Raw genomic sequence first — 12,895 nt, 5'->3', positions numbered from 1 at the left:
GCTGAGCCACCCAGGGACCCCCACTCTTTCTTAATTTTAGTATCAACTTTCAAGTTCCACATCAAAGCCTACTAGGATTTTTATTTATTTATTTTAAAGATGTTATTTATTTATTCATGAGAGACACAGAGAGAGAGAGAGGCAGAGACATAGACAGAGGGAGAAGCAGGCTTCATGCAGGGAGCGTGATGTGGGACTGGATCCTGGGACTCCAGGATCATGCCCTGAGCCAAAGGCAGATGCTCAACCGCTGAGCCACCTATGCGTCCCCTACTGGGATTTTTAATACCGACTTTTTACTTTAGATTGGAGGAAATTGTCATGTCTGTGATACAGTGAGTCGTCCCATCCATGAATTTGATATATCTTGTGATATCTTGAACATGAGAGAGAGAGGGAGAATGGGAAGAATTAGGTCATGAGGTAACGAGGAGAGCCTAGGGCCTTGCAGGCTACGCCCATAAAAGCTTTACATTCTCATTCCAGTGGAGGTGAGAAGCTGCTGGCTTTCAGTGAGGGTGATATGACCACACTGACTTCTTAATGGAATCCCTCTGGTTCTTTGTGTGCTGCCTTTGGGGAAGAAAAGGGGTGTATGTATGTGTGCGTGCATGTGTATGCACTTATATTTTCAAGAAGATATAATGGAAAAATAAATCCAAAACTAATAAAAAGTGATTACCTATAGTGGGATGGAGGAAACAGTGGAAACAAAATACTTCTGTGAATTTACTTTGTTATACAATTTTAACTTTAGAACCATGTAAATATTCTATATAATTAAACACGCACATACACATAAGTAAATCAAAAAGGAAAAAAGCAATTCCCAGAATTTTAAAACATACTGAAACAAACTTAAGTTCATAGCCATGACTACATAGAGAAAAACATTACTTAAAGTAACTTTATTTTTTTTTAAGATTTATTTATTTATTTATTCATGAGAGACACAGAGTGTGTGTCAGAGACACAGGCAGAGGGAGAAGCAGGCTCCATGCAGGGAGCCCAATGTGGAACTCGATTTCGGGACTCCAGGATCACACCCTGGGCTGAAGGCGGCGCTAAACTGCTGAGCAACCTGGGCTGTCCTTAGAGTAACTTTAAAATACAGTATTTTGACTGTTAATCCCTAGTGGGATGCATTCTAAGGACTCAGCTGCTAGAAGATTCAAAATCTGCATTCAGTAGTCTTACTGTAAGTGGCAGGTTTAGAATTCTTATGTTGAAACTATTATAGCTACATTGAGAGATAAAGCAAGTTACTATGGCAGTGTCATTAGGAATCATGATCAATGTGAAAGAAAAGATTACAGATATAGAAAATGAAATAAAAGAGATGCCTGGGTGGCTCAGTCAGTTAAGTGTCTCCCTTCAGCCCAGGTCATGATCCTAGGGTCCTGGGATTGAGCCCCTCATTGGGCTTCCTGCTCAGGGGGGGAACCTGCTTCTCTGTCTCCCGTTCCCTCTTCCCCTGCTCAAATAATTAAATAAATAAGTAAATAAATAACTTAAAAAAAAAGAAAAGCCCTTTAATTTGAGAATGGAAATATAAATATCAATATGGATTTAGGACATTTTTAACCTTAAAAATATTTTTTTTTGGGGATCCCTGGGTGGCGCAGCGGTTTGGTGCCTGCCTTTGGCCCAGGGCGCGATCCTGGAGACCCGGGATCAAATCCCATGTCGGGCTCCTGGTGCATGGAGCCTGCTTCTCCCTCTGCCTGTGTCTCTGCCTCTCTCTCTCTCTGTGTGACTATCATAAATAAATAAAAATTAAAAAAAAAATTTTATTTTTTAAATTTTTTAAATTTTTTTTTTAAGACTTTATATATTTATTCATGAGAGACACAGGGAGACAGAAAGAGACACAGGCAGTGGGAAAAGCAGGCTCCATGCAGGGAGCCCGATGCGGGTCTCGATTCCGGGTCTCCAGGATCACGCCCCGGGCCAAAGGCAGCACCAAACCGCTGAGCCACCTGGGCTACCCTATTTCTCATTTTATTTACTGAAAAGTTAGAAGCAGTGAGCAGCAAGAATAGATGGCATTTAGCATTCCCAGTGCCCAAGTTGTGGGCTCTGTTTTTCCCTGGCTAAAAGGAACAGAGGCTTCTTGGCGAAATAGCTGACTCCCTGTCTATAGCAAGATATGCATGCACATCATAGGTCTAGGATATAGTCTGCTGGAGAATGAGGGATTGTCAGGAGGACTTGGGAGCCAAAGGATTCTCCTAGACTAACGATAGAACAATTGGGACATCAAGAAGAATAATGACTGCAGTGAATTGAAAACACATCCAATATATAAAAATTCATGCATGTATAATGAGGGTAAGGATGTATAATGAAGGAACTCACTGGTCATGTACTTGGGTTGTTAGAGCATTAACTCAATTTGAAAACTAGTGAAGGCAAAAATCATGCCTTTATCCTGCCTTTCCTGTATAAATTATATCTTTGCAAAATCCAAGGGTTAATGAGAGAGTGGACTTCTTCATAGAATCTAGTTAGTAGCTGCGGAAGGATTACTAGAATGAGAAAAGTGCTGTTTTGCCACTCCAATGAGAAAATGGACCTAAGGAGCAACCACAGAGTGCTAAGACAGTGGGGGAAATACAATGGAGGGATCAGGCTGGCGCAATCTGAAGCCACAGACGGTCTTGACATTGTTAAAAGTGTGGCAGCCAGCTGTGATGTGCCTCATGATGTGAGGTAATGGGAGGTCCCAGCACCACTTGAGAAGTGTTCTTTCCTAAAAATTTGAACATGGTTTCAACCAAGCCTAACATGAATCTGTCAGTTCCCAGAAAGTACAAGGATCAGAGGAACAAATCAAAGATAACCTTGAGAAGACATCCATCAAATCTAAAATGTGGGATATTTTATAGGATAAATGACCTAGTTTCTCAGAAAAAAAAAAATGGTGGCATGTAAGAGGAAAAACTGTCCTATAAAAAGGAGAGATTTAAGTGATGTAACCAAAGCAAACGAAAAAAGGATCACTCTGGCTTTGGAACCAAACAACGTGAGAGTTCATCCATGTGGTGCACAACAAGCCAATAAAAACTGACACGGGCTTTTGCCTTGAAGAAGATAGGGTGTTTATTGGTGTGGTGCCACCCAGGAGAGTAGGGAGCTAATGCTCAAAATCCCTGACTCCCTTATGACTTAACAAGCAGGGGTCTTTAAAGGGTAAAATTCAAGGTAAGGGTCTCAGGGTCTTGGATCATACTGATTGATTAGGGTTAGGTCAGCTATAACATTTCCTTTTCTTTTTTTTTCTTTCTTTCTTTCTTTTTTTTTTTTTTTTAAGATTTTATTTATTTGTGAGAGACCAACACAGAGAAGCAGAGGGAGAAGTAGTACTTGATCCCAAGACTCCAGGATCGAAGGCAGACTTTCAACCTCTGAGCCACCCAGGTGTCCCAACATTTCCTTTCTTGATCATCTTCTCTCTTCTGGCATCTCCCTGTGTGGTTTCTGTGTGATTGTAGTGAGGTGGTCATTCTGCTTCAGAGATCTGATCGTTCCACTTTAGGGGCCTAGAGCTGTAAACCATTCTTAGCAGATTGCACCAGCAGTGTCATCTCAAGGGTACAAAGGCAAAAGTTCTACATCCTGTGACTGTCACTGAACTGCAAGTTATTATTATTTTTTCATGCAAACACAGCGCATTATGTTTGTTATCTCAGGCAGAACAGCATCCCACAGACTTTTTGAGAGGCAAGTTTATGTTTTTCCCTAAGGCACCTTTACAGGTTTTTAAAACATTAAGTAAGGGCTACATGCCTCTGGTCAGAGGCAGTTAGAAGCCATATGTCTAAATTGTGGGGCTGGGGCGGGGGGGCTTGCATTCCTGGTTTCAGCTGTTGGGTTAGGAATAGATCATAGAAGATCAAGGATGAAAGCAGGGAGAACAGTCAAGAAGCTATTACAATATCTTAAGTGAGATTCCCGACAAGGTTGATAACAAGATGGTGTTGGAGTCTGGGTATACATGGAAGGTAATGCTGACAAGACTTGCTAATAGATAGTTAAGACGTGAAGTTTCAGAAAAGAATCCAGAGTGACTCCAGGTTTCTGGCCTCAGTATCTGGAACAGTAGAGTTGCCATTTAGTAAAATGGGGAAGATGGAAGGAGAAGCAGATTTGTCGGAAAAGTTCCATTCTGAGCTCCACATCTTCAGCCTGATATTTTGAAGAACCCCAAGGAATTGCAAAGGAAGCAGTTGGATATGGGGGAGTATGGAGAACTCATCCAGACCTAAGATGTAAATTTGGGAATCCTTGGCATGCAGCTCGTATTTACAGTCATGAGACTGTGAAAACACAAAGGGAGTGAGGGTAGCTAGCTAGTGCAGGGGTCCTGGGACTGAGCCTGGGAGAAATAATGGTGAGATTCCAGGTAACCTGGAGAATCCACAGGTCTGATTGGCCACATCAGTTGCATGTGGCAGGTCAGGGAAGGTGAGGAGTGAGATTTGATCTTTGGATTGAGCAATATGGAGATCATTGATGCGCTTGGGAAGAGCAGTGTCCATAGGCCTAATGGGAAGAGGGTTCATGAGAGCTTGCCTGGGGGAAGAGAAATTAGAAAACTGACTGCTCTTTTCAGGAGTCTGGAAAGGAAAGGAAAAAACTTGAGTATTAGCTGGATGGCAGAGTGATCTAGTGGTGGTTTGCTCAAGAATCTGATTTATTCCTTTGAGAAAATATTTTTGTGACAGGAATCTTCTCCCCCCAACTTTCTATTTTTAACAAATATCAAATGATAGGAAAGGGAGATACTGTATTCTCTTCACTGATTTAACCCGTTGCTATCATCTTGCCTCATTTGCTTTCTCTAAGTATATCAATATATTTCTTAAATTTTCTGAATTGCTTTAAAGTTGCAGACATAAAAGTTGACCCTAAGTACTTGAGTTTATATCTCCTAAAAATAACGATGTTCTCCTATATAATTGCAATATCCTCTTATCCAAGACTTTCAACGTTGATATGAGAATATCCTGTCATATCGTATAGTACAGTTCATATTCTAACCATAGATAACTGCCATTTTAGTGTCAGGTCCAAGAACCAATCAGAGGTCGTGAATTGGTTTTGTTTGTCATATCCCTGAAGGGATTTGCTTTTGAGGATGGGAGAAATTGCACACTCATATGCTGATTTTAAAAACCTAGTAGAAGGTGAAAACTAGTGATGCAGAAGGGAGGAAGTTGCTAGTGATAAACTTGAGAAGGTGAGTGACGATGGGATGTATCCATTGTGGAGGTGACTTTTTTTTTTTTTTTAAGATTTTATTTATTTATTCATGAGAGACAGAGAAAGAGAGGCAGAGACACAGGCAGAGGGAGAAGCAGGCTCCATGCAGAGAGCCTGATGTGGGACTCAATCCCGGGACTCCAGGATCACGCCCTGGGCTGAAGGCAGCACTAAACCACAGAGCCACCGGGGTTGCCCTGTGGGGGTAACTTTTGATTGAAGGGAACATGGACACTTTGTTCAGAGTAGCCAGAGAGAAGGCAGAGCCTGTGGGCAGAGGTGGGTGGGTAGATGTGGGAGGAGTTTGAGAAAATTCTCTTTTGATTGCTTTTATTTTCTTGGCGAAATAGGAAGAATCTTATTCAGCTGAGAGGAAGGAAAGGCAAAGAGGTGTTACAGGTTTAAGAAGGTATGAAGTCATCGTATGAAACCTTCATCTTCAAACTAGGGATGAATATCGCTAAGCACACGTGAAGACTTAGCTGAGGGTGCACATTTATAGACAGTCTTAAAGGAATCCTTCTGTAGACCCTCAGCTGCTGTGGGTAACACTTCCCAGAAATGAATGTGCCTGAGACAATAGGCTTCCTCCTACTTGGAAGAAAAAGGCATTCCAGTTGTCCTGAACCAGGTGGGCGACTGTTTCGGGGGTTTTCTCTTTTGCCCAATCTCCACCTAATAAAGTTCTGAGAGCATGGAAAAAAAAAAAGAAAGAAAGAAAGAAAGAAAGAGGGAAGGAAAGGAGAGGAAAGGAGGAAAGAAGGAAAGAAGGAAAGAAAGGAAAGAAAGAAAGAAAAAGGCAGACCCTCACCTGTCCCAAATCTGATTTAAGTAGATCACTCCTTAGGATAGTCCCTGCTTCTTGTGTACTCATTGATTGTATTAGTCCTCTTTTTCCTTGTTGTTCTTAACCCAGGCAGGGAAAAACTACTTTCTAGAAGTAGAATGCTCTTCCTAAAGAGCCTTTCACTGCAAATTTCCATAGATCGTGATCCTTTGGGGGTTGCCACTTCCTTGTTTCTACTTTGAGCTTTTCCAATGTGTCTCTCTGTTCCTCTTTTCCTTCATCTGTACCTCACCTCCTTGTTGATTATTGCCTCTTCCCTGGTTTTCAGGCTTGGTCACGGTGGTGGGAACAGTTCCTGCATGTCCAGAGGGAGAGACAGAAGATGGTCTCTGCAGTGAAACACCATCAGCACTGGCAAAAGTGGAAATCCCTGAAGGCCTGGCTCAAATATGTGCAGGTCCGCAGAGTGAAGAGGCAGCTGAACGGTGAGGAGGAATGTCCCAGGCTCTAGAGACAAAGGATCCCATCAAAATGTCCACTCTTGTGCCAGTGATGCTAATTTATTAAGGAAAGATAAAAACATATTCCACAAATGTTGGAAAAAGATTGAGGACAAACATACATCATCTTCAATTCACATTTTAAGTTATTTCCTTCTGGTCTTTTCTCCCACACATATATTTTTTTCAATAGGGTTTAATTATCCTATAAATACTGTGATTATTATGATACGAACAACTTCGGATCTTGCTTTTTTTCCCCCTACAACTAACAACGTTTTCCTGCATCTCTAAGTAGTCTTCATAAATGTTATTTTTTATTATTTTTTTAATGTTCTTTATTATTAATGATTGCATTTGGTATTTTTCTAATGTTCTTTATTATTAATGATTGCATTTGGCACTATTATTAATGATTGCATTTGCTACCTTAATCTACCTAGCCGTTCTTTGATGGATGTTTGGATTGTTTCTGCTTCTTCCAATTAGGCAATACATGTGATTTATGATGTTGATTTTTTTTTAACACTATTCTTGTGGTTTGGTTTCCCAGTTAGTGTTCAGAACTAATAAAACATAGGTCACAGTCCTTGGTACTTTTTGTTACCTTGGTTTCTTGAGCCCTCACAGAAGTGAGTCAAGCAGTGTGCCAGACACCAGCTGGCTTTCACCTTGGCCTCCCTGCAGAAACCTCCTGGGTTGCCAGGCCTGTACTGTCTCTCTGGAGAATTTGAATGTGTCTCTTTGAGGATAATGGTGGAGACCCCGTGTCTGGTTGCCCACGCCTGGAAGCTGCAGATATTAAGTTCTTTAGCATGATAAGCTGCAGACTAATGTGCCTCTCATTTCAGTATTTAAATTCCAGGACCAATTTCCTCCCACTTCCTGGACTTAAGTCCTCCCACTTCCTGGACTTAAGTTCCTGGGTCATTGGCTAATTAGTGCAAGTGACCCTGGCAGTCAGGAGGATCTGCCTTTGCCAAAACACCTTTGCTAGCATGGTGACCAAGTTGTAATATTGACTCAGTCTCTAAAGTCCTACCCGAGAGACATCAGTATTAAGAAGCAAAAGTAAAACAGTTGTCTTTGAAAGCAGCAGCTGCCATCCTGCTTCTCAGTAGTTAACTAAAAGCCTCAACACTTTGATATAACTGATTTTGTAGCATCCTCCCTAAAATTCTCTTTCCTTGGAGAGAAGAGGTATAGCTAAGGGCTCCTTTTTTTTTTTTTTTTTTTTTAAAGCTAGGGGCTTCTAAATAACCCTTCCATACCTGAAAAAGCTCTTATTTTAGGCTTCCTTGTAAGAATAGCCTCAAATCCCTGCTGTCTGTCAATAGTAGGATATAGCTTATCCTAAAGATGCTTTCAGTTCATCTCTCAGCCTTGCAAGGGGCAGCATGTAGTGATTTTCTCTCTTGCAGAGATGGCTGAGCGATTCCATCGGGTCACTGTGCTCCAGACACACTTCTGTGATTGGCAGTGGGCCTGGGAACGGAAGGAGAGATTGTCCGCCCAGCAGGCCCGGGTGGAGGGGCTAGCCAGGAGGATGACTCTGCGACGGGCCTTTACTCACTGGAAACACTGTATCCTTTTCAGCTGCCCAGTCCTGTCCACCCCCACAGCCAGGACAGCAGGAGCTCAGGAATGTATGAGACAGAGGGTGGGGGTAGATGGGAAACAGTTACTGAACAATACAAGGTGGTCCTGATGTCTGTTGATTTCTTTTTAAAAATTTCTTATTTTAACTGGAAGTATGCTTACAAAATAGTATGTATGATGTACATTTACAGTTTAATGAATAGTAATAAAATGAACAACTATGTACCAAACTTAAAAATTAGAACATTGCTAACACCCTGTCTGCTCATCCCTGATTGCATTCCCTTTCCTCCCTCTCAGAGGTAATGCCACTGTCCTGAATTTTATGTTGTCATTTCATTGCTTTTCTCTACCTACTAGGTGGTGGAAATAGGCATGGTGGTCTTTTTTTTTTTTCTTTCCCCAGCCCAAGCATTATGATCATGGCTTCCATTTATTGGGCTTTTACTATGGGCAGACATTATGCATTATCTCTTTAATCCTCATAGCAACCCTGTGGAGTAGATGTCACTGTCCCCCATTTTACAGATAAGGAAACAGAGACTCGGGGAGGGGGGCTAAACGATTGTCAAAGTCACAGCATGTCATTGGCCGAGCCAGGAGTTTTAAAACTAGGCCTTTGACTCCAGTGTACATGTTCTTAATCACTGCCCCTACTATATTTTTTTTCCTTTTCTAAAAAATTTAAATTCAATGTAATTGATTTTTTTTTTTAAGATTTTATTTATTTATTTATAACAGACACACAGAGAGGGAGAGAGGCAGAGACACAGGCAGAGGGAGAAGCAGGCTCCACGCAGGGAGCCCGTCGTGGGACTCAATCCCAGGTCTCCAGGATCCGGCCCTGGGCTGAAGGCAGCGCTTAAATGAGCCACCTGGGCTGCCCAATTTAATTGATTTAAATTAATTTAAATTCAAATCAAGGGCAGCCCCGGTGGTGCAGCAGTTTAGCGCCGCCTGCAGCCCAGGGTGTGATCCTGGAGACCTGGGATCGAGGCCCACGTCAGGCTCCCTGCATGGAGCCTGCTTCTCCCTCTGCCTGTGTCTCTGCCTCTCTCTCTCTCCGTGTGTCTCTCATGAATAAATAAATGAAATATTTTTTAAAAATTCAATTCAACAAAAAATAAAATAAAATTCAATTCAAATAGTATAACACTCAGTGCTCATCCCATCAAGTGTGCCCCTACTATAATATGTGCCCAGGTGTGTAGATTCAGACTGCCCTAGATGTTCATCTGCATGTTCACTTGTTCAGAAAGCTCTTGCTTTGTTTTAAGCTCCTGCCTAAGTTCTGGAATATGGGGAAACTCAAAGACGAATAGCAGTTCGTTGTCTGTTGGGGTATTCAGACATGAAAATGGGGCTTTACAGTGTGGTGTGGTAAGTGCTATCAGAAAGGTTGTATCAAGTCCTGTGAATGCTGCTGTGCAGATTCAGCTGAGGAGGTGGCACTTGAGCTGACTTTGTCCTAGAAGATGACAAGGTCACCTAGCAGAGAGACTGGGAAGGGTTTTGGGTGAAACAAATGGTATTTACACAGGCACAGATGAGGAAAAGATCCAAGGACAGCGAAGGGAGTCTTTCATGAGTTGTGGGTGCGTGGACTGCAGTAGGGCAGCACAGGTAGATGCAGGCTGGGGACCAGTTTGTTGAGCCCGACATGCCGTCGTCAGGAATTTGGACTTTCTCCTGATGGCACTGGGAATCCTCTAGAGGTATTTAAGAAGAGAAGTGATACAGCAGGTTTGTACTTAGAGAACAGATCTAGATTACAGGGGCAAAGCTGGCACAGGGGGAGCAATTATGCCAGACCCCGCCCGTCTGTGTGAGAGCAAGTCAGATGCACTACAGGGTCCTGGGGGCGGGGACAGAAGAGCAGGAGAGATTTCAGAGGAGAGCAGATGGACTTGGCAGCTCATAGATGGAGGGAGTGGGAGGAGAAGGTTTGAAAATAACTCCAAGGCTTTTAGCTGAAACATCTGACTGGGTTGTGGTGCCAAAACAGAGGATGCAGAAAGAGAGGAATGCTTTAGATAGGATGATTTGGAAATGTTTATTGTAATCTGTGGCAATTTATCTCAACTATTTTTACCGGCCATCAAATGGCACAAGAGGGGAGAAAGGCAAGGCCAGCCTGTTTGATAAGCAACTCGCAGGAGTCATCAGGATGAGACAGGTGGATCTCTGCTCACCTGGCCTGCCTGTTATCCCCCACAGCTGAGACCCTTCGGTAGGTCAGTAGGATCGCAGTGTGCGAAGGTGGGAACATTTTTGAAATGAGAAGCCTTAACTCCCTGGCAGATGTGCTGCTGTGTGCCAAAGAAGCGGCCCAGTGGAAGGTGGCAGAAGATCACAGTAGGTGCAGCTTGTTGGTAAGAGCGTGGAAGCCTCATGAGGCTTTTTTTCTTTGCAGGAACCACCCAAGTTTTAGTGTTTAATATTTAACAGCACAGTTGGCCAAGGTCCAAGATGTGAGGTTACCATGTTCAAGAAACTAAGGGGAAATGTCACTATATAAACTCTATAGTATGTGATAAGAAGAACCCACACTTTATAATAGAAAGCCTGTCTACGCATAGTAGGTGCTTCAAAAGGCCATTCTTACCAGGCTTGCCCAGGCATCCATTTTTGGAGTACCCAGGCACACATCATGGTGTTCAGGTGCATCTGGTTATAAGATTAGCTTCATTCATGAAACCCCTGTTCCATTGCAGGTATCCCTGTTTTCATTTTGGATCAGAAATGGCAATGGTGTGGGATCAGGGAGGTCTGGAGCTATAAGGGAGTCTTGGAGGTGATCTAGTCCTGCATTTTTTTTTTTTTTTTTTTACATGGCGGGCCTCTTTTTTATTTTTTGAAGATTTTACTTTTAAGTGATCTCTACATCCATTATGGGGCTTGAAGTTACAACTCCCAGATCAAGAGTCCTATGCTCTACTGACTGACCCAGCCAGGTGCTCCTTTATTATTTGTTTCTAAGTAACCTCTACCCCACCATGGAACTTGAACTCATGACCCAGGGGCTGGCTCCCTTTTTAATATTGGGAGCCTAGTCTGTAAAATCAATCGAAGTAGAGATGCTGTGGATAAAGCAAGATCTGAGAGTAGTCCCTGTTGTACTACTGCTTTCCCCTACCCTTACCACATGAGAAGGTCCTCAAACACCTTGAGGAGCCTTTGGGGTTTCATAGAACAATATGAAAGCCCCTAATTGTTTCACTTCTGTCTCAGAAAACTGGAGCCCAGGACATTGAAGAAAAGGCTTTGTTTGGGTCACGTGTGAGGCAGTACTGATGGAGCTGGAGCCAGTCCCACATGTCTTTGCCACTACCCCAACTCCCCTACTCATCAAGGCTTCCTTCTCTTCCTTCTAGTCTATTCTTGCAAAACTGCATTTGGAATTATAGAAGTGTGCACATTGACTGCCCCCCACCCCACAACATGGCTTAAAAAAGAAAACAGACAAACCACCATAAGTTAGAAGTCTCTATTTCTGAGAGGCAAAGTTAATGTTTTTAACAACCTTTGTCCATAGTGTTCCCATCTGGGCCACGAGGATCTCTCCTGGTCAAAGGCAAGGGCGTGTTTGTTCCTGGGCAGTATCAGTGCATAGGCGGGGAGTAGTTCGTCAGCTACTTATTAAGTGCCTACTGGCTTGTGTCAGGCTCCCAGCTGAATCCGAAAGCAGAGAAACACTCCAGGACACGGGAGCAGCTGTGAACATTCATGACCAAGCCTCTTACTGCTAGACTTGGGCACTGCTCTTCCTTGTACAGACACTGCTAATTTGTTAGCTGGTTGTTCCCTCCTTCTGTTCACAGCACTTCTGTTTTCGAGCCCTAAAAGAAAATGTGACCCATGCTCATCTCCAGCAAATAAGAAGGAATCTCGCTCACCAGCAACGTGACATCATGGTGAGGGCCATCTGTATGAAGGGACCTCTGATGGCCTTTGTCATTTCTTTTAACCTTTGTGCTTGTGCCTCGAGATTTGTCCAGATCTTTTAGATGCCCAAACCTTACTGTCCATTTTCTCTAGTTAGCCATACCAGCTGACAGAGTAACTCTTGGTTTTAACTAGTTTAATCCTGTTTTTTTATCTGTTTGTGAAGAAACTTGATAGTTGACTCAGAGGTCAAGGACTGTGGATTCCAACCCTGACCTAGGGAATACACTTTGAGTCTTGCATTCCAGGCGGCTCGATTGTGTTTGCACTGTACATCTGTTGTCTTCAGTGGTTGGTTTACCTGAGGGCAACAAACATTCTATCTCTACTTACAGATCATGTTTCTGGGTATAGGAGTATGGGTGTTTTTTTGTTTTTCAGTATGAAAATGTTCAAACATACAGAAAAATATAAAGAACAGTCTAATAACCATCTGTATACCTACCATCTAAATCCAAATATTAGCCAGTTGTTAATATTTACTTTTTTTGCTGAATCGTTTCAAAGTAAATTACAGACATCGTGACACATTACACCTAAACATTCTGGCTTGCATTGCCCAAAAATAACATTTTCCTTCATAACCACAGTATCATTATCATCCCTAACAAAATGAACCATCATTCCCTAATTTTATCCAATACCCAGCCCATATTCAAATTTTCACAGTTGTCCCCAAAAGGTCTTTATAGCTGTTCCTTTTCAAACCAGGATTTGAGGCCTTATTTACTTACTGTATTTGGTTATGTTTTGTAAGGCTCTTAATAACAGTTCCACTCCACCCTTCTTTTGTTTAACA

The 12,895-nt window shown here is 42.5% G+C and overlaps 1 protein-coding gene across 9 annotated transcripts in view; it reads left to right on the top strand.

Moving 5' to 3' along the window:
- Positions 1-12,895, top strand: part of SFI1 (SFI1 centrin binding protein) — a 97,584-nt gene that overhangs the window by 52,885 nt on the left and 31,804 nt on the right. For all 9 annotated transcript variants that reach the window (XM_041729371.1, XM_041729370.1, XM_041729369.1 and 6 more), the window contains 4 exons: positions 6,381-6,537; positions 7,974-8,135; positions 10,453-10,523; positions 11,973-12,065. In XM_041729371.1, the coding sequence (XP_041585305.1) occupies positions 6,381-6,537; positions 7,974-8,135; positions 10,453-10,523; positions 11,973-12,065 (483 nt within the window). The remainder of the gene's footprint in view (positions 1-6,380; positions 6,538-7,973; positions 8,136-10,452; positions 10,524-11,972; positions 12,066-12,895) is intronic.

This window comes from Vulpes lagopus, chromosome 14, assembly GCF_018345385.1.
Source record: "Vulpes lagopus strain Blue_001 chromosome 14, ASM1834538v1, whole genome shotgun sequence".
In the NCBI taxonomy this organism is placed as follows: domain Eukaryota; kingdom Metazoa; phylum Chordata; class Mammalia; order Carnivora; family Canidae; genus Vulpes; species Vulpes lagopus.
The sequence above is the reverse complement of the archived record's forward strand: the minus strand, read 5'-3'. Positions and strand labels throughout refer to the sequence as shown.